This window comes from Diospyros lotus, chromosome 2 (genome assembly GCF_014633365.1).
Source record: "Diospyros lotus cultivar Yz01 chromosome 2, ASM1463336v1, whole genome shotgun sequence".
NCBI classification, from domain to species: Eukaryota; Viridiplantae; Streptophyta; class Magnoliopsida; order Ericales; family Ebenaceae; genus Diospyros; species Diospyros lotus.
In genome coordinates, this window is record NC_068339.1 from 42216807 (window position 1) to 42241695 (window position 24889).

The 24889-nt window shown below is 39.2% G+C and overlaps 1 protein-coding gene and 1 non-coding gene across 3 annotated transcripts in view; both read left to right on the plus strand.

Moving 5' to 3' along the window:
- LOC127794357 (golgin candidate 5) overlaps positions 1 to 24889 on the plus strand; it is a 38306-nt gene that overhangs the window by 7487 nt on the left and 5930 nt on the right. For both annotated transcript variants that reach the window (XM_052325381.1, XM_052325382.1), the window contains exons 5-8: positions 8541 to 8615; positions 13305 to 13419; positions 13967 to 14028; positions 14131 to 14178. In XM_052325381.1, coding sequence (XP_052181341.1) covers positions 8541 to 8615; positions 13305 to 13419; positions 13967 to 14028; positions 14131 to 14178 — 300 coding nt within the window. The remainder of the gene's footprint in view (positions 1 to 8540; positions 8616 to 13304; positions 13420 to 13966; positions 14029 to 14130; positions 14179 to 24889) is intronic.
- Positions 23331 to 23408, plus strand: LOC127796135 (small nucleolar RNA snoR35). The gene has a single exon (XR_008021962.1). It is a non-coding gene; the product is annotated as a small nucleolar RNA snoR35 (small nucleolar RNA).

The following is a 24889-nucleotide window of genomic DNA, read 5'->3' on the forward strand; positions in this document are numbered from 1 at the left end:
TGGATTATGCTTGAGTCTCTTCAATATCAGAGGAATTGAATCGTAGGTGGGGTATGGGAACACATTCAGCTTGAGTGATCTCACATAGACAGCTTCAAGGCAGACTCATGCATAGATTCCCTAGAATATCAAAATCTCTGTAGAATTTGATCTAGAAATTCCACAAGAATTTCATAGTTAGTAAAATTCTTAAACCTACGATTCATTGAAATTAAATCATTACTTAGTTGTATAAAGCTTTAGAGCAACTATCTACAAATTAACACTACGAGTGTAAATTCATAAGTTGACTAAGGTTTGAGGTTTACGTGGACTTGGATATGACTATCGCATGTGGAGTGTATGTCTATTCTGGGTTGCAGGCTTCCTTAGACCCTTAATCTTAAGGTATTAGGATATGAATCCATAAGTTGGCTATATAGTTGGATACTGTGTAAATATTCAAATATAATGGACATATCTATAATATTATTGCATAAGATCTAGTTGGTATTTACTGATGTAATTTAAAACTGAAGGAATTTTTTTTTTTTTTTTTTTTGGGGGGGGGGGGGGGGAGGATTTCTACCAAGAGGCTAGAACCTTTTCTTTCAATTTGAGCTTCTCTAAATGCTCTTACCCTTGTCATATTTAAAGAACAAAAGGGTAAATAAAAGAATCCATGTAACACTGAGTAGAACATCAATTGATTTTCAAAACTGATCTATACCAACTAAAGCTCCCATGGAAAGAGTAAATGGCTTAGGCAGATTGGGGTAAGAATGTACCTCCTATACAGAAAATATTGAAATTATTAAAGTGAGGTTCCCTGTTGTCACAAATTTGGAAGGTTAAGAGAGAAATTTGTGGAAGAAATCAGATGAGAGGGAGAGAAGCAGCAGATGAGATAAGGGAGGGAAGATAACTGAGAGTGAAATATTAGGAGAGACAAAATATTCAATTCATTCCCATCATGCTCCTTCCTACAGCTAAGGCAATGTATATATAGTCTCACTTTAGCTACCGGACAAGGCACTCTAACTGCCTAAGCTACAAGACAAAAAAAGGGAAAAGACAACAAAGAAAATATCCAAACAGAATAGAGGGGCACAATTACATAGCTACCTTTGGCCATGTGACAATTTTACAATGGCTACCCTTGGCATGTGACAAATTTGCCCCCCTTGAAATGTTTCTTGTCTCCAAGAAACTTATTACCGTTTATCCCTTGTTCCTTTATCCAATTCTGGCTAGCTCTCCTCCTTCGTTGTCTTCCTCTACCCCTTCCATATGCAGCAACTGTCTTCTGCATTGGTGGACCGGACTGAATTTGTCCCCACATTTAAAGCATAATCCGAGTCTTTGCTTGGACTCCATAATAGGAGCTTTGGTTATGCTAGGATGCTCTTTTCTCGGAGTCTGATCTAAGGCCACCATCCAAGCGTTTTCTCCCATCTCCTGACTGCTCTGAGGATACCCTTCTGTTACAGTTCCGTTCTTTTTAAAAATAGCCTCCAATGCCAGCTCTTGCATTCTTGCTGTCTCCGCTACCTGTTGCACTGTTACTGGCTGCATCATCTTCACAGCTGGTCTTAATTCATCATTCAACCCACTTACGAAACTAGGCACAAAATATGTTTCATTCAAGGTAGGATAAGATATGACCACTAATGATTTTAGTTCCTCAAACCTGGTTTGATACTCTTCTACCAACCCGACCTGTCTTAGCTTGTTAAATTCTTCCACTACCTCGGTCATGGTTCTCTCCCCAAAGCGGACACAGAAATCTGCTACAAACTCTTCCCAAATCAGGACAGCCCCCCTGCCACTCCAGCCTTGGAACCACGAGTCCGCTACGTCATTCAAGTAGGTGGCAGCCAGATTCACCCTCTGGCTGTCTTCCACCCAATAATGGTGGAAGAAACGCTCTCAGCCCCGAACCCACCAATGTGGCTTGCTTCCTTCAAATGCCGGAATCTCCAACTTCGACATAGGCACATGGTTCAGGTTTGCAGGGGGTCCTCGCTGAAAAATTTCTGGCCGTTTGTCCATGCCCATCAGGTTGGTGGCCAGTGGTTTGTCCCTTGCTCCAGTCAATATCGGGCCGTGGTCGGCCTTTGAGGGAAGTCCACCGGAAGGCCAGCATTTGGCAGCTGTGAGAACAAGCTCATAACGGTGCTCAGTTGCTGTCTGATTCTAGCAGCTTCATCCCGCAGGCCCTGGAGGTTGGCGACTTCCTCCTGTGTGGCAGCACCCTCCACTCTATTCCAACCCAACTCCTCCTGGGTCCGCCGAAGATCCATCAAATCCATCTTATCGTTGAGCTGCTCTTGGTATTGTCGCATCCCCTGCTCCATAGTGTCCAAGCGCGTTTCTAGGAGCTTCATCCTCATCCTTTCTGCCATCTTCACCTCCTAGCCGCCTTGCTCAGAGTCGCCTCTCTTAAATGAGTTGGAACCTTCTTTCAATCAGCGCGGGTTGCTCTCTAAGGCTGCAGTCTGCTTCACCAGTGTGGGTCAGAGCTTCCGATCAGGGTGGCAGTGCTTGAAGGCCACCGACTTGCTTTACTAAGGCTGCGGTTTGCTCCTCCGGTATGGGTTGAAGCTTTCGATCAGGGTGGAGGGGCTCCAAGGACACCAGCTTGCTTCACTAAAGCTGCAGTTTGCTCCTCCGGTATGGGTCAAAGCTTCCGATCAGAGTGGGCTGCTATCAACAGCACATAGGTAGCCAAAAGGCTGGCTTTGATACCAATTGTCACACCCTTAGGGTTGAACTAGGGCGTGAAAGGAGATTTGGAAGATTAAGAGAGAAATTTGGGGAAGAAATCAGATGAGAGGGAGAGAAACAACAGATGAGATAAGGGAGAAAAGATAACCGAGAGAGAGAAATGTTAGGAGAGAAACAGAATATTCAATTGATTCCCATCATCCTCTTTCCTACAGCTAAGGCAATATATATGTAGCCTCACTTTAGCTATCGGACAAGGCACTCTAACCACCTAAGCTACAAGACAAAAAAGGGAAAAGACAAAAAGGAAAATATCCTAACAGAATAGAGGGACACAATTACATAGCTACCCTTGGCCATGTGACGATTTTACAATGGCTACCCTTGGCATGTGACACCTATCTCTGTCACAAGGGCATGCCTTTTTGATGTCATTTCTTTGTCATATGTTAGCATGGTCTTGACCTGCCATGTCCCACAGACTGACATGAGTCACAAGACTCGAGGTACTCTGTTTTGGCTTGTGATGGGCGTGAAGAGTCCTTTCTCGAAGAGTAAATCTTAACGCTTTATTTATTTAATTTTTGCAGAACCTCTACCTTGGAAGTGTCTTTCTTCTCATTTCACTTCCTTATCTAGTTGACTCTCCTTCCTTAGCCATTCATCTGCAAACAGTCAACCCATAGTCGATTATTCCTTCCTCATAGTTGATCCTTCAGGCTACAGTCGTCACAACTACCAGTCAACCCTTCCTGCATTTTGATTTCCATAGTTGAAGTAGTAGTTGACTGTCCCCAATAGTTCGCCTCTAGTTGACTGGTCCTTCCACCTGCCTTACTTACATTTAGTTTCAATCTACAACCAAGCTCATTCATGAGAGATAAGATAGACCAACTCTATATGTGATCATAAACATAACTTCATCTTCATTTTGTATCACATGGTTAACTTAGTACATCTACATATACACATTTAACATAAAGTGACATGTTTCGAAAATGTGCATACATGGTGTAGGGTAGAAACTTGCATGGTTCAGAATGTAAAAATGGCATGCATGAGAACATAATCACAGTAAGCCATATCATGGCAACACAATGCAATCGCACACAATGCTCATCAGTTACACATTACATGAAGTCAACCCCTAGCCTTAGGTACATCTAGCCCAAGGCCATAGGCTCTCACATTAGCCAAATACCATTGCCCAAGGGGCATTACAACACCTTTATAGCATTGAACCTTCTTTACCACACATGCTAGACTTGACATTTTCATGCAACATGCGCACAATATGCACACATATCATGCATACATGTCACATTGCACATTAGGCTGGCATAAAATCATTTCATGCATCATTCCATCATGTAATAACCAAAACCATGCACTTACCTGTCATGTCTTAAGGGTAATTAGAAGGGCAATAATGTAATTAGTTATATTAGTTTGTTAGGAGATATTTGGGTGTTTGTAGCACATGGGTGCTGTTAGAAATTAGTTAAGGAGCTAGCTAAGGCCTATAAAAAGGCCCATTGTAAGAGGAGAGGGTATGTTGAAAATTATTGAATTGAATATCTGATTCTCTCTCATTTTCTCTCTACCTGTTCTTAGTTCTACTCAATCGGATTCTTCCGATTGCCAATCCAGCCCCGTTATGAACCCTAGGTTCATGACAAATGGTATCAGAGCATCATTCCTCGGCTGTTTTCGTTGCTGATTAAGGTCCATCGGATGTCGATGGTTACTGCCCGATGTAGGGATTCATGAAATCTGAAGATAATTTCGAGAACAGGCAAGAGGTAGGCTGTAATCTTAGAAGATAACCTAAGCGATTCCAGTGACGTGATCGAACGACAATTCGGTGAGCCCAACGACTGCAACAAAATCGATTACCAGTGAGCGCGATCTGGTAATGGCTGATCCATAGAGATCAGCTGCAATGAATTCCGAGATTGGAGCGAAATTGTAGACCACCGATCCACAGCGGGTGGTGAGAGCGGAGTCGATCCAACGGAGGTGATTCACAAGAATTGCAACGAGAGACCGTCGGACTCTCAAGACGTTGTCACTCCAATGTGGTGAATTCCGAAATCAACAACGAGAATATCAATAGTAATCAGAATCTCTCCATTACTCTCCTTCCACAGTGATCGATCCTCAATTCCAGAGAATCCCGTTAGTTGCAACCCAGGTGATTCTAGTGTAAAATTTTGATTGTAATAGATGTTCCGAAGGGGCGTGAGTCTGTCGGAGGGTGAAATAGTTTAGCGGTATAAGCCGCAATTGTCGTGGACTTAGGCGACTTAGGCAGGAGAGTTTAAAGGAACTACGCGATTGAGGCAGCGGGGCTTGAGGCGACTCCATTGGTCCAGAGGTCGGTGATTGGGTAGCGGCTACATCGGCGATCTTGAATTCACCTTGAGCAAGAGGGAGAGCGTGCAGGTGAACAAGGCAATCGATCAATCTTGGTTGTCGCGATTTCGAAGGTGAAACAGGACCTGTGATTTCAATTGGGCTTCCAGATCTGGTCGTTGCATGCGCAGTCAGATCGAAAAATGAATTACACAGTGAGTGCGGTTTAGTAGGGCGATTTAGGTATCCTTTGGTGCGAACGTGGAAGCGAAGACAGAGATTGGCTCTTGACAGTGAATTTTAGCTGTTACGGTCCAATGGCTCTCAGTTCGAATTTTGACAGGCAAGGCTGATTTGGTGAATTCCGTGGGTGTGTCCAAGTCAACCAGCACAGTAGGTGGATTCAGTCAGCCAATTAAAAAGTGGGAAGCAGTATAATAGACGACTGCAGCGAGCGACTCTAAATTTTGGCTTGAAATCTGATAAACTAATTCGGAATTGGAAGGCGCAGCAGTTGCAAATCAGAGTGGCGCAGCGGATTCGACGGGTTTCTTGTGGGAAGTGGACTCCTCTAGCTTATCCAGCTTGTTGGTTGTTGGTGCTTGAGGCTGTGAGCAAAGGGAAACAAAGGCAGCCAAGGGGAGCAAGTGCATACATGGAGCAAATGAACCCTAGATTGCAGCAAAAGAATGCTTCATTTTCAGCTGGAATGGAGCTTCAATGGCAGCCAAAGAATGCTACATTTTCAGTTGACCAGAAACATCAAATTTGGGAAAAGAAGTTTGAGAATGAGACTAGCCGAAGGGACAAAGGAACCAGCAGTGGGTTTGATGAAGAGTGCAAGGAATTCATTCGAATGTTTCGCGAAAAGTTGCAAGAGTTTGCAATGATACTATCTAAGAAGTATCATTACAATTTTCCAGCGGAATATTTCGATGATTATCATGGAAGTTTTAACAAGGAGGAATTTCTCAAAATGGACCAACTAACTGAGAAGTCAAGATGGCAGGAAGGGGATTCAGTTGCAGTGATTGAGAAGTTAGAAGAAAAAATAATACCCCAAGATGCATCTACTGAAAGGCTGCAAGGAAATAATAGGGTAGCAATTGATGAAGTGATAGAGGAAGCCAAAGCTAGCTCGTTACCCCGGGTGGCTAGTGCATGGGTGGAAGGATTTGGTATTGCTCCAAATCAGAAGTTTGTGGAAAATGGGACAGCATTGGATCAGACAAATCAGACTAAAGGACCAGCCATCGGTGTGGATGATGGTGTTGAAGCCTTTCCTCAGATTTTAGACTTATCGAAATTTGAGGAACAATCACATTCGGAACAAAATATGGATTTGACTTGGGTTAAAATAGGCAACGAGAAGGTGAAGACAGCACTAGCTGGAGGAAAACTAAGGGATATAGCGGAAGGAATCGAAGGGATTGCTGAAGAAAACAAAACTATCGCTGCTGTGTTGGTTTTTGCTCCTACTAGAAATTCCAAGTTGCTGTCTAACATATGGAAGGATGATTTGTTGGCTGAAATTGAAGTTGCACCGGCTCCTAAGGCTAATGCTCACAAGCAGCCTTGGTATGAGTGTCCAAGGCAAATCTGCAATCTTCCATTGCTGCATTTCGAGGATGCTGATGATATCTTTCAATGTGCAGCTGTGGTGCACTATGGAGGTGTAGGAACAACTGCTGCTGGTATTGAACTTGAACTCTATCAAATTGCTCCTATTGAAGTTCTAGGCCGAATTACGACGGGGATTGATCTTGGATACTTAATAACGAGGAAGAAGAAAAGGCCAGAAGGACAAGAAAAGAAAGAAAGAAAAATCAGATAGAGAAGGCAGGTATTGGATAAAGAAGCAATGGCTAGGTGGTAATAAGTTTCTTGGGGACAAGAAACATTTCAAGAAGGGGAAATTGTCATGTCCTAAGGGTAATTAGAAAGGCAATAATGTAATTAGTTATATTAGTTTGTTAGGAGATATTTGGGTGTTTGTTAGGAGCACATGGGTGCTGTTAGAAATTAGTTAAGGAGCTAGCTAAGGCCTATAAAAAGGCCCATTGTAAGAGGAGAGGGTATGCTGAAAATTATTGAATTGAATATCTGATTCTCTCTCATTTTCTCTCTACTTCTCTCCCTCATTTCTCTCTACATCCTTCCCCCATTTCTGTCCAAATATCCCTCTAAACTTTCTGTTCTTAGTTCTACTCAATCGGATTCTTCTGATTGCCAATCCAGCCCCGTTATGAACCCTAGGTTCATGACATTACCTTAATTAGAATATCTTTCCTTCAAGCCTTTCCTTGTATTTCCAGCAGAACCTCCTTTTTTTATTCTACTTTCTTTAAATTCTCAGAACACCCTTCTATTATGAGAGCTTCTCACTCTAACTTGATATCTGCTGAGAACAGAAGAGGATTGAGCTATTATAGGCCAAAGGAAGCTGCTCACTAGCTGCTAAAGCAACTTGACTCTTAGCCACTCCCCATTGTTGCCACTAAGCCCTAAAAATCCACCTCCACTTGTCTTCAATGCCTCACATGCTTGCTTTAGCTCAAGGAGGTGAGTCACAGGCTCACAGCTTGTTCTAGAAGCCTCTACACCCTTCTCACATGTCCAAGCATCCTCCCAAAGCTGATGGTTGCATAACCTTGGCTGTAATTAGTCTAAATCACCCTCATTAAGTTACTAATCCAACTTTTCACAAATCTCAACCAAAATTAATAATTATTATGCTATTAGAATCTCTCATTAAGCTTGATTTGCAGACAACATTGTGTTGTTAGATGAGACTAAAAAAGGTGAGAATATTATGCTTGAGATGTGGACTTTAAAATCTAAAGGTTTTAAATTAAGTAGAGCGAACATTTTATGAGCTATGAGATTTCTGATTTGGTGAGAATTCCAATAATTAAAGCATGTGAGTTTGTCATGACCCAGTTCCACATTGATACTCTATTTTGGAGGTCTTGAGTATTGGGGGTATATTATTGGTTCTGAGAGTCCAAAAGTTTAACTTGATTAGCAATTTAGTGAAGGCCCACGGTATTAAACTTGTGGGTTTCTAATTTCTTTTGGTAATGACTATTGCATTGATTGACCATTGATCATTTTTTCATCTTATGAAAATCTCATTTGGTCTTATCCTTCTCCAAATTTTTCGTTCAAACTTGTTTAACTCTTGCTGGTACTATCTCATATTTCCACCTCGCTTCCCACTTCACACCATAGAAATATCTTATTTTTTTTCAATTGTTGACAACTATGAATTACTATAATCTTCTTTGCATTCTTATGAAAAAAAGAATATTCTTTGCATGTTTTATTATTATCTCTTGTTACATATATCTGCAATTGCATTCATTCACCTCATATATGGTTCCCTTTGTATAGAGATATATTTACACGACGGCACATGCGCATTCATATGTATGTTAGCAGTCACATTTTTTAACAGGCGATAATGTTTCTTTCCTCAGAGAAAATCTAGTGAATCAGAAATTGAGTCACTGCGGGAGGAGTACCATCAGAGGGTTGCAGCTCTAGAAAGAAAGGTGTGTTTCTTTATTATTTTTCTTTGGGTTTGATTTGGCATAGTCTAGGCTTGATTTGGCATATTGGTTGGACTTGATAGGGTAAAATGAATCATTTACTTATTATAAATAAGGCTTTATTTGCATACAACAACAACATATCCAGCCTTTATCCCACTATGTGGGGTCGGCTACATGAATTCTAGAGTTCCATATATTTCTGTCTTTTGTCATATCTTCATTTAGGCTCATACATTTCATATCAAATTTTAATGTCTCTCCTAAAATCTAAAATGCTTTATTTGTATGAGATAGCAATTTGTATATTACTGTAAATTGTAAAATGCTAATTCTAAGATGCTTTCTGTTGATAAATCACAAATGGCTGATTGAGAACCTTATTTTCTGGTGGCAATTCTTCAGGGTGGCAATTCTTCAGGTGTTTAAAGTCTGTACACGTTACTAAAGTTGTAATCAATTTACTTAATAATCAACAATGCAGGTTTGCCTTTCCCAATTGTCTCTATTAAAAGATATATCCTAGGTTAAGTTAAAGGCAGTAATGTCTTTTCTTGTCAACAAGGACCAGCATCTTTCTTTGCCTATCCCTTTGTTTTTGTTCCCCTTAAGTTAGATGAATGGCTCCTCCTTAATGGAATTTTAATTTGGGCTACATTAGATGGGCCCATATGTAACACCCCGCTTTCTTGGGCGTGTTATTAAATAAAAGTGGGGATTTTTTTTTCTTTCGAAAAAGAATAATTAATTCAACTTCTCTTGTTAAATTAATTTCCTTCCCCTCTGGCTCATTTTGGTGAATCTCTTGACCCATTTTCATTTGGTTAATCATGTTCATACAATGGTCACTACAGAGCCTCACCCTTAATCCACCTTGAAAATATCACCATTTGTTCTGAAATTGTGATTAAGGGTGATTATTAGAGTTTCAACGTATCTAAACATGTTTAGATTGGACCTCATTATCATTTCATACTTTTTTTTTCAAGTCATTTTTAACCCACCCTTAGGCTTAAGACTTCCCGAGTCTTTCTTTAATGTGATTGCTACTTGGCAACCCACCAAGATCAAATTATTAAAATGTCCAAACCTTAATATTAATTTATGAAAAAATTTCAGCAACTAGAGCACTCATAAGCCAACCTTGTGTAAAAATATCAACTTCAAAAGACATCATTTAACCCTTCAAAAAATTATATAAATTTAACTGTTCACAGTTTTGTGCCTACTGTGACACACTTCTATATTTTGGGTATTTGATTGACCTAATCTCTGCCTTTTCACGCGGGCCATACACCGTTGAAAAAATCACTCTATGCGCTACAACATATCCAAATTCATTTGATTTCATTAAGGTTTAATTTTTCCAAATTTGACTCAAAGTCAGCTAGTTTGATCGAATGATTGCACTGCAAAGTAGTACCAAATAGGGCATATTTTTTTCCACAAAAATTGAATGGACCTGAAACAAAGTTTGTTAGACTTCATTTAACATCACCTAGAATTTTCTTGTAATTTAATATACTGTATATTCTTCCCTAGAAGCTGTCAAAATGGCCTGGTTCATACCAGTGTTCTGTTTTAAACCCTTCAGACAGATTTCATGGGAAATTCATAACTAAATATAGGAAAATCCTTTTTTACTGATTCTTGCTCCAAAAGTTTGACAACACATCCTAGTTTATTAGAAAAATATAGTTTAGGACATAACCACACACTAGGATCCCTGTTCAAACCAAAATAGTAAGCATCCATAGTATAGCCATATGCTGATTTCTTATTCCAAAATGATCGCGACAAAGTTGAGCTACAAACCAATATCCCTAGAGTCTACATATCTCTAGATAGGGTTTATTCCCATACAAAATGACATGTTTCTTATATAAAAATCCATCTTCAAAGATAATCCAAACTGAGGTAGATATTGGAACATTTTAGACTTGGTACATAACATGGATTTATATATGTCTAACATGCTTCAATGCTCAACAAAGAATAATTTATTTCAAATGTTGTTCTTCTCCTTGCCCTTGATGATCCCACTCCCACATCTACGTGTCTATACATTTTATAGAAAGAAAATACATTTGGCGGTGACCTATACATTTATCAAGCATTTGCATAAACATTTGACATGCATTGCATTTTCAATAAACTTCAAATGCATCAAAACATTCACATATAACATACCTTTTCCAAAGAATATCTAACAAGCACATGCATAGCCATCTTCAACATTTTCCATATGGTATTCAAAGTAACATTCATGAAATCAAATCATCATGTCAAATAATGCAAGAAAAATTTGCTCATAAGTCATTCCCCATACATTTAGAATGTGCTTGAAGAAGAGTTGTTTTATTCCTTGGCTCCTTCCTTCATCCTTACACTTATCTCTCTCAACTAAGGGTGCAAGACCACTCATTTATCTCTTATTTATAGGCTCCAAAGTGTTGTTCTAATTTTTCCCATTGAGAGGTTACTTAAATTAAAATTTCTTTGAAACCTCGCATTTTGGTGAAATTGACCCTTTTTAGGGATTGTCATGGGAAAGGAACCCCCCCCCCAACACACACACACAAAATGAAATTCTATGAGAAAGAGACCAAGTGGTCCCTTTCAATATGCAAGATGTGCCAAGTGCACGACCTTTAAGGCCTTGTAAATTTTTAAATTTTCTTTTCCTTTATGTATTTTTTCTTTCTTTCTTCTTTCTCCTTTATATATGGGTAATGCTAACCTTTTCCCTAAGGGCACCGGATAAAATGTAATAAGTGCACATTATTGTTAGACAATGTGCATTTATTGCACCTTGTTTTCAATATCCAAACAATTTGATTGGTTGGTTAAATGTTTCAAAATACGTAGCATTTATCATCAACCAATCAAATTGTTTGGATGCTAAAAACAAGATGCAATAAATGCACCTTGTCTGAAAACAATATGCACTCATTATAGCTTAACCACATTACCCTTTATATATATATATATATCTTTTTTATATCAATATATATTTACTTTTGTTTTTTTCTCCACACACACGCACTACCTACCTTTTTAATCAATTTCTTTGCTCAAGTATAGCACTTCCTAATTTCACATATATACTTATATATCAATATTTTCGACGACTGCCTTGGTTAAACACACTACTATATTCAATACCAATTTAATTTCACACTTACTAAATCGAAAAAATCTTCAAGTCTAACCATTTCATAATGTGCACTACTATTCAGTTATCAATCAACTTATCTTGAGCCCAATTTCTATAACCTTTACTTAAAAAATAATTCTAGAAATTATTTTCCCAAACCACTCAACTATCATAATTTTGAATAATCACACTAATACTTTAAAATTTCGAATAATCATCTCATTTTTTACTATTTGTCTTCTAAAATTAATTCCCCAGACATTCTGCAGAATTTTGATAGTTACACTATGACCCCTAATTACCCAAAAAATGACACTCCAAAGTTCTAAAGAGTTTTGGGTAATCTTAATAGTATAAAAAATTTCAATTTATTCATGGATCACGTCTATTTCAGTGATTTTTCCTCATAAATTAACATTCCAAAATTCTGAAAAACTTTGGGATGTTATACCATACCCTTTCTCTGCAAATGCATCTTTGTTATCCTATTTTTCCAGGCAATTTTACTCATCCATTTCAACATCTTCATGTCTCTAACATGCTTCTTTATGACCTAGTGTTACGCCAAATAACATGGATGATCTTGTAGCATTCCAACATAATTTACCTTTCAATTTAACAAGAATCCAATGATCACTTAATAGTCTTGATGCTTCTTTTGATTTCAGCTGTGCTATTCTGTTCCTGATTCTAGATAAATTATCTAAGGTATAGGAAATTACCTTGTTGGCTGTCCAATTTTTCTCTATTGTTATCTTGCTTTCTTTCTTTCTGTTTTTGTTGCTAGTTCTTGCTTTCATTTTTTCTGAAGTCATACAGAGTATATATTTTAAGCAAACAGATTTGGATGGAGTAATGAATTCTATCTCGTCTAATATATATATATATATATATCTGTAGTCCAAGTTGGAGTTTACTCCCAACTGTTGTTTGTTTTTTTCTCTTTCCCATCAACATGATTGTGTAAATTTCCGCTTTCAATGTTTTGTCTGTGCTGCAACTACTGAATTACTTCTACTGATGTACAGCTTTGTCGTGGTCCATATTTCGAATGATCTAATTTTAATATTCTGATTCCAGCTTTTCATAACCTTTTCTATAAAAGAGGTTAAAGATTTTCTGAGGCAGAAAGCATTCATTGAGTTCGTGCCGAACACTCTGCTAGTGAAAAATCGTCTCTTTGACTAATTTTTCTTCACAATTATAACTAGAAATTGTTCAATTATTAACAGCGGAACATGCCAGACTCTCATGCTTTTTGATACTTAACATTTATGTTTTATTCTGCAGTCACTGAAAAAGGTCTAAACAAGTATTAACTGCACAAATCTTTTTATGAACATGAGGGATGTATTTACCTCATCTGCTTGCTCCATCGCTGCATGATGTACCATGTTATGTTTAGGGACCAGTATTGTTCTGTTCTGTGTTATGGTTTCTACATGGTTCTTATCTGAAGTGGTTGGTAAGGATCATATTCATCTTCTTATCAGCATGATTGTCATTGATGTATTCATTTTTCTCTCTCATTTCAGGTTTATGCTCTCACTAGGGAAAGAGATACATTACGTAGAGAGCAGAGCAAAAAGAGCGATGCTGCTGCTCTTTTGAAGGAGAAAGATGAAATAATCAATCAAGTTATGGCTGAAGGTCTGGAATACATTTCTGAAAGTGATTTATTATGTATTCTAGTTGTTCATGTGCTGCTTAATGGTGCATGGAACTCTATTTGTTAATATAGAGGGGGCATTAATTTGTTTTTAGTTTTGAGAGAACAAAATAAGCAGCCCCTAGGAGGGATCCATATGATATCAGATTCAGATTTTAGTATTTTGTTGAGAGCACAAGGAGTGAGCCTTGGTAGCAATGGTGAGGTTGTTCCTTGATTTCTAGTCATGGGTTCAAGTTGGGAAAACATCTCCCAACTCTCAAGAAATGGAGAGCCTCGTGCATTAAGTCACCCCTTTAAATTAAGAACTTAAAGATGGGGTTGAGTGTTGAAATTTTATTGACTTTAGTTAGAAAGATAAATAAATTGAATACATGGGTTCAACAAGGAACAGGTAAAAAAAAAGAAACTGCATCCATTCAGATTGTGTTCTTGGCAAAAACATGTAGAATGTGTATATTTACTTAAAAATAAAAAGGTCCTTTTTGCATGCTGATCATTTTTGAGGATATTTGTAATTCATACCAGGAGAAGAGCTCTCAAAAAAGCAAGCTGCTCAGGAATCTCATATTAGAAAATTGAGGGCACAGGTAAGCACCCTGATCCACTGTGTTTCTTGTTATTGGGAAACTAATCCTGTTGTTATTACTCTTTTTGCTAATCTAAACAAACCCTACTTTGATGGAATCTAGATTAGAGAGCTTGAAGAAGAGAAGAAAGGACTAAGCACAAAGCTTCAGGTAATGAATTCTTAAAAGTATTTTCTCAAGCTATTAATTTTTTCTGTTAACGGGTTATGAACATAAAATTGATGTTTCCACCATTAGGTAATACGTATTGTGGATGGTGTGGATTAACTGATAATCATAAATTTTGCATTCAGCCTCCTGTGGCCAAGTCGCTGTAGAATTGGCCATTTACATGTTCTTGCTCTCCTTGGTCTAAAAGTTGCTATATTAGATTATACATTTATCCTCGTGAGCTGTTGGATTATTTGGTAATATTTATTGTCATAAGTTGCATTCTTGTGGTTTGTCTTGGGTTCTTTTGTAGGTATAATGCTTTTGAAACTCCTTTCAGTGTTTGGTGCCATATTTATCGCCTTCCTTTACAAAGATTTTGTTTAACGTTGTTCATATGATCTTGATTTAATGGGACTTCTATTAGATTGTTGATAAGGTAAAGATGTAAAACAAGAGACAGCATGGGGAGATCTCCTCAAGTTAAAGTAGACAAAATATAGGGGGGAAAAATAAAGGATTTTCGTGCTTGTTATTTACCTAACTCAAAACTCCCCAGTTGGAAGTCAGAAAAGCAGTTATACTGAGTTTTATGGGTTGGGTTTTGGTGTAAAATTTGGAAGTGAAGAATCTGAGAAAGAGAGGAAAGAAAGAGGAAGAGAAAACCAAGTGAAATAAACTACATATATTGGCTTAAGAGTAAAAAAAAAAAAAAAAAGAAAACCAATTATATAGTCAACCCTTGGTCCTTGAAGTGACTTAGTAAACAAATCAGCTATTGAACAATGGATCCAATAAAAAAGAAAGGTAATTTTAGGCAAAGGGGGCTTTATATTACTTGGGCTCACAAACTCAATGGTCTAATTGGACCCAACTCGATGTCAATTGAGTCCAAATGGAAAAAAAAAAAAAAGAGCAAAATAAAATTGACCCAAATTGGAAAAAAACTTGAACCAAACTAACCCAATCACATTGGTTTTGTTTGGTTCTCAGGCTGACCTTGATCTATGAGCACCCCTAATCTTAACCAGTGAACAGACACAAATGCTAGTCCAATCATTAATAATAAACTTCATTTAAAGATTAATTATATCACAAATTTACAATCCACATACCATTCTCTTGAACCTCACACTTGGGGCCTTTAAGTACATCAAATGTATATATGAACATAAACACACCTACTGGAACACATCACACAACATGTTTACAAATATTATACATGAATAGAAGCTGCCAAAATGAAACATGCTTAAGTGATTACACCCTCTTTGGGTGAGCCTCCAGTCCATGTCTTGGGCTTGACTCCTGGCAACAATGCAATCTATGGAGAATGTAAATCATGCAAGAATGAGCTACAAGAGCTCAAGAAGACTGCATGCGCACACAAGCTATATCAATGCTATAAAACTCTCTCTCACTTCATCCAGGTGTCACCTTTATTTTTTTCTGCTTGCCAGAAAGAACAGAGATGAAAGTAGACTGGTCGTTGAGAGGGAACTCCAAAATTCAAGCTTATTATTACTATAAAATGCATATCCAGAAGCAAAATTGGTGCTATTGTGTCTAAATTTTCTTCAACATCGACAGAGTTGATATAATAACAACGGAAAAAAATGGCTGCATTTGAAGCCCCAATTCAAGTACTTGTACAATAATTTCAAATATTCAAAAGAACCCCAACCGATGGCTGGGTTCAATCTTGAACCCAAGCAGGTTTGTTGGGTTCATCATGAACCCAATGTGGCAACTTGAGGGAGGGAGAAAGAGGGAGGCCATCACTCTTGCTGTGGTTGCTTCCACCATTGCCAGAGAAGATGGGGAGAGAAAATGTCAGTTGAGAGAGGGGAGGGAGAAGAGAGAAAAAGAGATAGGGGGAGAAATAGAAGATAACATTTTTGGCACTTTTACACTTTTAGACCAAACCTCGGCTTACTACCATGGGTATGGCCTATATTTAAGCCAAACCTCAGGGGTGCCAAGTGCATTTTTCCCTCAATATAAATAGGTTTTAATTTTTTTATAGTGAATGACTAAATAGTTTGTTCATGTAGGGCCATGTCAATGTGTTGACACAATTGATTAAGTACGTGGGTTATACAAGTCATGCTATGTTATCCATGTAATAAATGAGCCATGTCCAGGTTTGGTATTTGATACAATTAATTAATCATGTTGTGTACAGGTTGCTCTGTGTTTTGTTATATTCATAGGTTGGTACTACCCGAACATAACCCGTTAACACAAATTGCCACCCTTTACGTAACCCAAAACAGTTTGCATGAAGCATCAGTTGCACAGCATATATTCCATGCATCACACGTCAATGCATATGCATGATACATCTCATGCAAACCAAGACTCATGTCATGTTATGCACATATAGTAATAAAGATTGAGCTTGCCGCAAATGCAAGAAATTTGGAAATCTCCTTAGCTTGGTCCACATCCTAAACACTTGCTTGCTTCCACATTGCAAGCTTCCAACAACCGTTGCTGTCTCCTCAAGCCTCTATGGCCTTTGATAGCAGCATGGTAACAGAATGAAAAGCAGGAGGTTTGAAAGAAAATATTACCTCGTCCAATTTGATTAAGAAATAAAATGATTCACCACACTACAAATAGAAAGGCTATCGAATATATATAGCCTTGACTGCTACGCCTACACTTCACAACTAATTAATAATCCTCTACAACCAGAACTACAGCTGAATAATACAACTAACCAAACACAAACACAACATAATACAAGAAACAATTGACAGTAAGAATAAGACTACAATTTAGCTGTCTCATTCTCTTCAACATGCCCCTTCAATTTAGACCTTCTCGAAACATTCTTCTGTGCTGATGCTGCGATATTTAACTGCCGATACATAGGTATCATTTGAAGACCAAGCTTATTACACAAGAACTGAAACCTATCCTTAGGCAACCCCTTAGCAAATATATCAGCAATTTGGTACGTGGTGGGAACATAACGAATTTCAACAACACCACACTCAACCTTTTTACGAACGAAATGCACATCAATCTCAATGTGCATAGTTCTGGAATGGAAAACAGGATTTTCAGAGATAGACTTTGCTGCCAAATTATCACACCAAAGAATAGGCGTCTTAGAGCATGAAAAACCCAGTTCATGAAAAAGAGATTTCAACCATAGAATTTCTGTAACTCCTTGGGCAACTGCCTGATATTCTGCTTCTCCAACAAACCGAGCTACAACGGTCTGCTTCTTAGATCCCCAAATAAGCAGATTATCTCCTAGAAAAGCACATCAACCACTAGTAGACCTCCTGATGATCTTGCATCTAGCATGATCCGCATCAGTGTAAACACTTAGTGGCAAATCAGTAGATGATGGAGTAAATACCAAACCTAAACCAATTGTTCCTTTGAGATACCGAAGTAACCGTTTACAAGCCTGGCAATGTTGATCCTTAGGACAGCTTAAAAACTGACTTAGCTTGTTTACAACAAAGGCAACATCCGGTCTGGTGTATGTAAGATATTGAAGAGAACCTACAACTGTTCTATATAACGATGGATCAGAAAATAGTTCTCCTTCATCAGTGAATGAAGTGGCAGAACTGAGTGGAATAGCACAAGGCTTGCAATCAGCCATAGCAGCCTTGTTAAGTAAATCAAGAGTATATTTTGATTGGGTTAGATAGAGACCCGTAGAGTCTCGATAAGCCTCAAACCCTAGAAAATAATTCACCGAACCAAGTGTCTTAAAAGCAAAATTTTTATCAAGATCACCAATAAAACTATGCAAAGCAGCAGTGCTGGATCTAGTTACTAGGATGTCATCAACATAGACTAGCACAAAGGCTAAACCCTAGAAAATAATTCACCGAACCAAGTGTCTTCAAAGCAAAAATTTTATCAAGATCACCAATAAAACTATGCAAAGCAGCACTGCTGGATCCAATTACTAAGATGTCATTAACAGATCTTGACCATTGAACGGTTCTCCAATTGCTACTAATGCATGATTGATAGTCTTGATTCTTAGAACATATTCAGTTACTATCATATCACATTTCTTAATTGACCTAAGTTGTTGTTTCAACTGAAAGGAACGAGCAACAGTTTGACGAGAAAACAAATTATCAAGAGTAGTCCATACCTTTGCTGCAGATTCACAATGAATAACTTGATCGATTACCTCCTTATCAATTGTCGAAAACAGCCATCCTAGGAGAAGTTGATATGATCGCATCCACTGAAGGAAATCAGGATTAACAACTGGCTCAGAATCTAGCTCAGCATCACCAAATGAAACGTATTTCGGCGGTAGGTCGATTTTGTTTATGAACGGCAGCAGATCAAAAGCCCTAATTGTAGCTAAGATCTGTGCCTTCTAGTAGAGGTAATTGTTTGAATCAAGTTTTGTAGGCACAAAACTAAACGCCTTAGACACAGAGGCAAAATCCGACAGAGCTACAGAGGATAAGGAATAAGAAGATGAGGTTGAGTCGTGAGAAGCCATGGACGCAAGTCGTGGCTCTGATACCATGTAACAGAATGAAAACATAACGAAAAGCAGGAGGTTTGAAACAAAATATTACCTCGTCCAATTTGATTAAGAAATAAAATGATCCACCACACTACAAATAGAAAGGCTATCGAATATATATAGCCTTGACTACTACGCCTACACTTCACAACTAATTAATAATCCTCTACAACCAGGACTACAGCTGAATAATACAACTAACCAAACACAAACACAACATAATACAAGAAACAATTGACAGTAAGAATAAGACTACAATTTAGCTGTCTCATTCTCTTCAACAAGCATAACCTTGGCTAACTTCACACAGCACATGTGCTCAAACGCACATTGTTTAATGCAATGGCTCTATGCAGCCACCCACACTGCACTGTCTCATTGCTAGTCTTACAACAGCACAAAACACATATACTGTTCACAATACTACTCTCTCTCTCTCTCTCTCACACACACACACAGAGACAAATATACAACAGCACACCCAAGGTTCAAAACACTCTTGCACACCAGCTGGAAAACTTCAACGGACTCCCAACTTAGAGCTTTTTATAGGCAAAATGCTGCAGATGGTAGGTGAAAGGAATGCTCTCCTATTGGTCCAGGTTTTCTCTTCAGCTTTTGCAAACTCAGCCCCCTTTTTCAGGTTTGGTCTCCTCTTTTGTTGGCCCATATTAGTTTTCTCCAGCCTTTCAGAAAGTGTTCCATTTTAGTACCTGCAATACCTCTATGCAGCCCTTTATAGGCAGATAGCCTCCATTCGCTCCAGCCATGTCAAGGCCCCCTCATTGTATGCGTACACATCTCTTGCTTTTGGTCATCCAATGGCGTGAGCGCACGCACATACGCATATCTTTTTCAACACTACATATCAGTACTTGCATGTTCTCCCTTGCAGCCTCCTGCCTCATGCAAACATTTTCATATGTGCATGTATGCAGGATACCCTTTTTTTTCTTTGTCCATAACAGCAGAAACCTAATCCATCTCTTAACTTATTACGTCTTGTTTATCAAAAAGCTGTGTGGATGTGCTGAAACCCAGGCTAATCCTACTTTTCAGCCCCTTCCCTTTTTCTGTTTTCCCCTTAACATAAATATTGTTAACACCCCACCCCATCCCAAGGTGCCACAGGGAGCAAACAGCTCATTCACCTGGGGAGAATGCCAGATTGGGAACTTGAGAATAGGGGTAATTGGGTTAAACTAGTGGTATTGGTTCTCCCATCCACCAAGTTAGTAAAGAATGCAGTGGAATGGAATATATTGTCTGGTGAGTATTCCCTTTGCATGGCTTAAGTTTAAGCAAAGGTGAATTTTTTCTTGTTTTGCACCTATAAACAATTTTAGGATTCCTCCCTATGCATGCATATCATGACATTCAAACTTGTTGATTAACCACAACATTTACATCATTGGCAAACATATAACCAACATATTTGGGCTCGTGCCCAGCATATATGATTACAAACTTAAACTTAGTTTATAAAACTAGCCTCCAGCTAGGGCACAACTTAAACTTACATACAACTAGCATTTGTAGAGTGAATGTAAGCTAACATTCAACCTGGTGGAACTCGACAACGCTCATAGACTAACCTACCGAGTTAGTCAGTGACCATCTCCTTTCTCTTGTATGTCCCTGTATCCACTGGTTTCAAAACAAAGAGTAGATAATAGAGGAGAAACAAGCATGAGTACATAAGCTCAATAAGGCATATCATAGGTGCACGGGTATAGAGGATGTGCAATATGTATGCATTTGTGACATGACAAAATATTTCATTCAACTATGGGGCCTAGCTAATCTGGCAAATGCCTCACTTGGAACAGGTTATAGGGCTTCCAACCTTTTTCATCAGATGGGAATTCACTATGCTGAATCACAACTAGCTCTCTTCGCTCGGCACTAGGAGCATTTTATGGAAGCCAGTCTTACAGTTTCCTAGATCAAGACAAGCACAACAAAGACACCCTAGATCACCGTCCCAGATCCATGGACCCATTTAAAGCATCATTTATGCAACAACAATACATGTTCGTGCCAAAATAATTCTATGCACATGCTATGCGCCAGAGTGCCCACCTTGGATAGTTCTTACCTGTCTGCCCTGTCTTCTTTCAGCTTGAATTTCCTTAATTGTTGTGATCCGACGAAATCACACATAATGTACGTACACACCAATATTAGGATGTTGGTTTCATTATAACCCTCAACTTCTAGAAATTTCATTTATGCCCGAAACTATGCCTTAATTACATTAAGGCTCGCAAAGTTTTCAAATAACCCATTTGGACTGAAACAGTTGCTAATTTCACTCTAGGGTCCCAAACTATACAATATTTATACAAAAATCTCTCAACTTTCACAAATTGCATTTTGGCCCTAGATTTTACAAAAATACAGACCCCAAAATCTTCACATGCAATTACATCATGACCCTAAGGTCTTTCTTTTTATTTAATTTCCAGCACCTTATATTCAGTTTAATTGTGCAGTCCAGCCCTAGGAATTTACAAAAACCACGCACGGTCCCCTTAGGCCAGACTTTCAACTTATTAAACTTCAATTTCACCCATCTTCTTGCAAATTAACCACATGCAAGACTTCTATCAACAACCAAGAATCTCAAGCAGTAAAATCATGGCCATCACAAGGAGAAAAAGAAGCAAAATCAAGGAAAATGGAGCTTACCTGAAATGGCCCCTGATTTTGGCTGAAAATTAAACTGGCTCCAACTCCATCTTTTTCTCAATCTCCTTTGAATCAGCACATGAAGGGTTTGTATCTAGCTCTAGGGCTCTTCTCTGAGCAGATTTGAGCTCAACCCTCGTCGGAAAAGGAAGATATCAGCCCTCACCAGACTGTTCCCCTGTTTTATATCATAGCTGATGCTGGCAACTTTCTCCTCTGTTTCTGGCTACTTCTCTGGTGACCTCTCCTTTCAGCAAACCCTTCTGGTCCCATTAATCTCCCTAACCTCTTCCTTCTCTTTTCTTCTTCCTTTCTTCTTTCCTTTTTGATTTTTGCCTGGCCAAGAATGGCCTATGCTGCGTGCTCCATTATATATATATATATGTAATTTTTATTGTCATGAACCTAGGCTTTAGCCTAGGATTGGAATGACAATCGGAAGGAGCTGATGAATAGAATCAAGAACAGAATATTTGAGAGGAAGAAATGAACAGAAATGGGGAAGAATGTAGAGAGAAATGAGGGAGAGAAATAGAGAGAAAATGAGAGGGAGATTGTAGAGAAATTGTAGAGAGAGAATCAGATTTCATTCATTTAATTCAAGCATACCCTCTCCTCTTACAATGGGCCTTTTTATAGGCCTTAGCTAGCTCCTTAACTAATTTCTAACAGCACCCATGTGCTCCTAACAAACACCAAAATATCTCATAACAAACTAATATAACTAATTACATTATTGCCCTTCTAATTACTCTTGGGACATGACAATTTCCCTACCTTGAAATGTTTCTTGTCCCCAAGAAACTTATTACCACCTACCCGTTGCTTCTTTATCCAATGCCCGCCTTCTCTATCTAATTTTTCTTTCTTTCTTTTCTTGTCCTTCTAGGCCTTTTCTTCTTCCTCGTTCTTAAGTATCCAAGATCAATCTCTAAGGCAATCTGATAGAGTTTAAGTTCAGTACCAGCAGCACTTGTTCCTGCACCTCCATGGTGCTCCACAGCTGCATATTAAAAGAATAACCAGTCATGAGGGCACTCATCCACCAAGTATATAAAGTCTGCCAGCACATAATTTGAGGCAAGGTCTAGAAAACAAAACCCAGCCACATCAGTATTGTGTTCCCAATCTTCTACAATAGCTGACCAATCAAGATTGGTCTCCACTTTAAGAGTACAATCAGCCATTGGTCCATCCCACCCGGCAGCAGACAGCAACTTGGATTTTCCAATAGGAGCAAAAACCAACACAGCAGTGATAGTTTTGTTTTCTTCAGCAAACCTTTCGACTCCTTCAGTTCTATCCTTCAGTTTTCCTCCAGCTAGTGCTGTTTCCATCTTCTCGTTGCCTATTTTAACCCAAGTCAAATCTATATTTTGTTCCAAATTTGATTGTCCCTTAGATTTCGGTAAGTCCGAAATATGAGTAAAGACTCTAGCACCAATATCCGTTGCGCCACTCTGATTCCATGTAATGAATTCAGCAACTCCCTTTTCTTTGTACTTGCTAGAATATCCTTCTACAAGAACTTCTTTTTCAACAATTTTTGATTGTCCCTTGGCTTTCGCTGCCCTATCAACCTCACCATAGTTCAGGTTCTTCCCAACGTTGCCCCCACCAACTATGTTTCCCAATGAACTTGTAATTCGAGATTCTGCCTTTCCAAGGGTTGGAGATGCTCCCATTCCTGGAACAACATCCCAATTACCGATTACAGCAGAGGTTGGAAGAATCCCGGGAATAGACCAACCAACTCCATTTGTGCCACTATTATATCCAAGGCTTCCTACAACACTCATTCTACCACTATTTGGCACCCCTGAATGACCATGTGCGCTGCTATGGGATATCTGAGAAAGGGTAATAGGGAGATTGTTCGAGGTAAAATGACCACTAGAAATGCTTCCAGCAAGTTGTTGTACTCCTTGAATGGTTCCTCCATGATGACAAACAGGGGATGCAGCACCAGATTGAGTATAGAATGATGTAGCAGAAGACCTAGTACTATTTGGAATATTTGAAGTTGATCCATTCATAGATGAGTGATTTTGGTGAGAGAACATGACCATTAAATTCTGTAGTTGTTCCCTGATCTGAGCCCCCACTTCATCTATAATTCCATTCAACCTTCTCTCCAGGCCCCCTAGAGAGGTCTCCAACTTCCAATCCAACGCCATGATTGCTACCTGCTCACGTTTGCTTCCGGTCTCCAGTAATTCCACTCGAGCCTGCAGATCAATGGTTGCCAAGTGGACTTGTTGCACCTGGGACTCAAGGTTCTTCATCCACATCCCTTCTGCCATTGCTGATCTTATAGAATTTTTCCAGTTCAGCAGCCTTCAACTCGAATTGGAACCACAACCAAGGATTAACTGCGCGGCTACGTTAATTCGGTCTGCTTTGCCTCTCAAAATTTGAAACGAGAGTTGTCAGACCGTAACGGCCTATGAACAATCAGAAATTAATCCTCGTGAAGCCTTGGAAATTAGCAGCGATGGAATGGAGTAGTCAGCCTAAAAATCGTTGCACTCGCCGCCAATGAAGAAGACCTACAACCGCTGCGACCCACACCCCCAATCACTGTCCAATGGCTGGGGCCTCTAACTCTCCTTCGGAATTTAATTTGAGAAATGGTCACCTGCTCCGATCTGCTTCCGGATGACGAAATGCCTTGTGGTTGCCTCCATGAACCACGTCTGCAATAGCCAAAATCCTAAATTATGTCGCGGCAAGGAAAGTTCGTTGGACACGCCTTGAATCCTTTCTCTGGTTCTGCCTACTCAGTGGGCGAGTTTGATAAGGGCCTCCACAACTTCCTCGCCTGCGTCGCCCTTCAACGAACTTTCGCCTACTCACGAACGTCTGGGTTGCTCGCCTGTTGGAAATTAACCACGTCGGCAGCAATATTCGGAAACCCGTTCGGAATGTCCTCCTCCTGACTCCGAACATAATTGCTGCCACAGTAGATACTTTCCAGATCAGATCAAAAGCTCAACCTATCCACCTTCAAGCCAGATTTGCAACAATCGCGACCCACCCAATCACCGTCCACTGGCCGTGATCACTAGCTTGGTTTTGTACTTTATCAGAATTGCTTCACCTAATCAACAATGTAAATCATCGTTGGAGATCGATAACAGAGTCGGATTCTTTCTCGCCTCCAAAAGTCGAACAATCTTCTCGGTCACCTTCTTCGATCTGCTGTGCTCGCAATCGTTGTGGATTCAACGATCGTATTCCCCGCCGATTCCTTCCACAATCAAATCAGAAGCAACCACTTACCCCCATCAATCCCTTTCCTACCTTCGGTTTTGCTACTATGAGTCGCTTCTAGAACAGACTCCTGGATGTATCGACTCCAATCGCACCACCGAAATGGTTCGACTCCGTCACTATTGTGCTGTTTTCGGAACCGCATCCTGCGGCTTGTTACTTTCCGCCACCAATCGTTGGTCAACGTCGAAACCTACTCTGGATTGGTGTCCGTTCTACCAC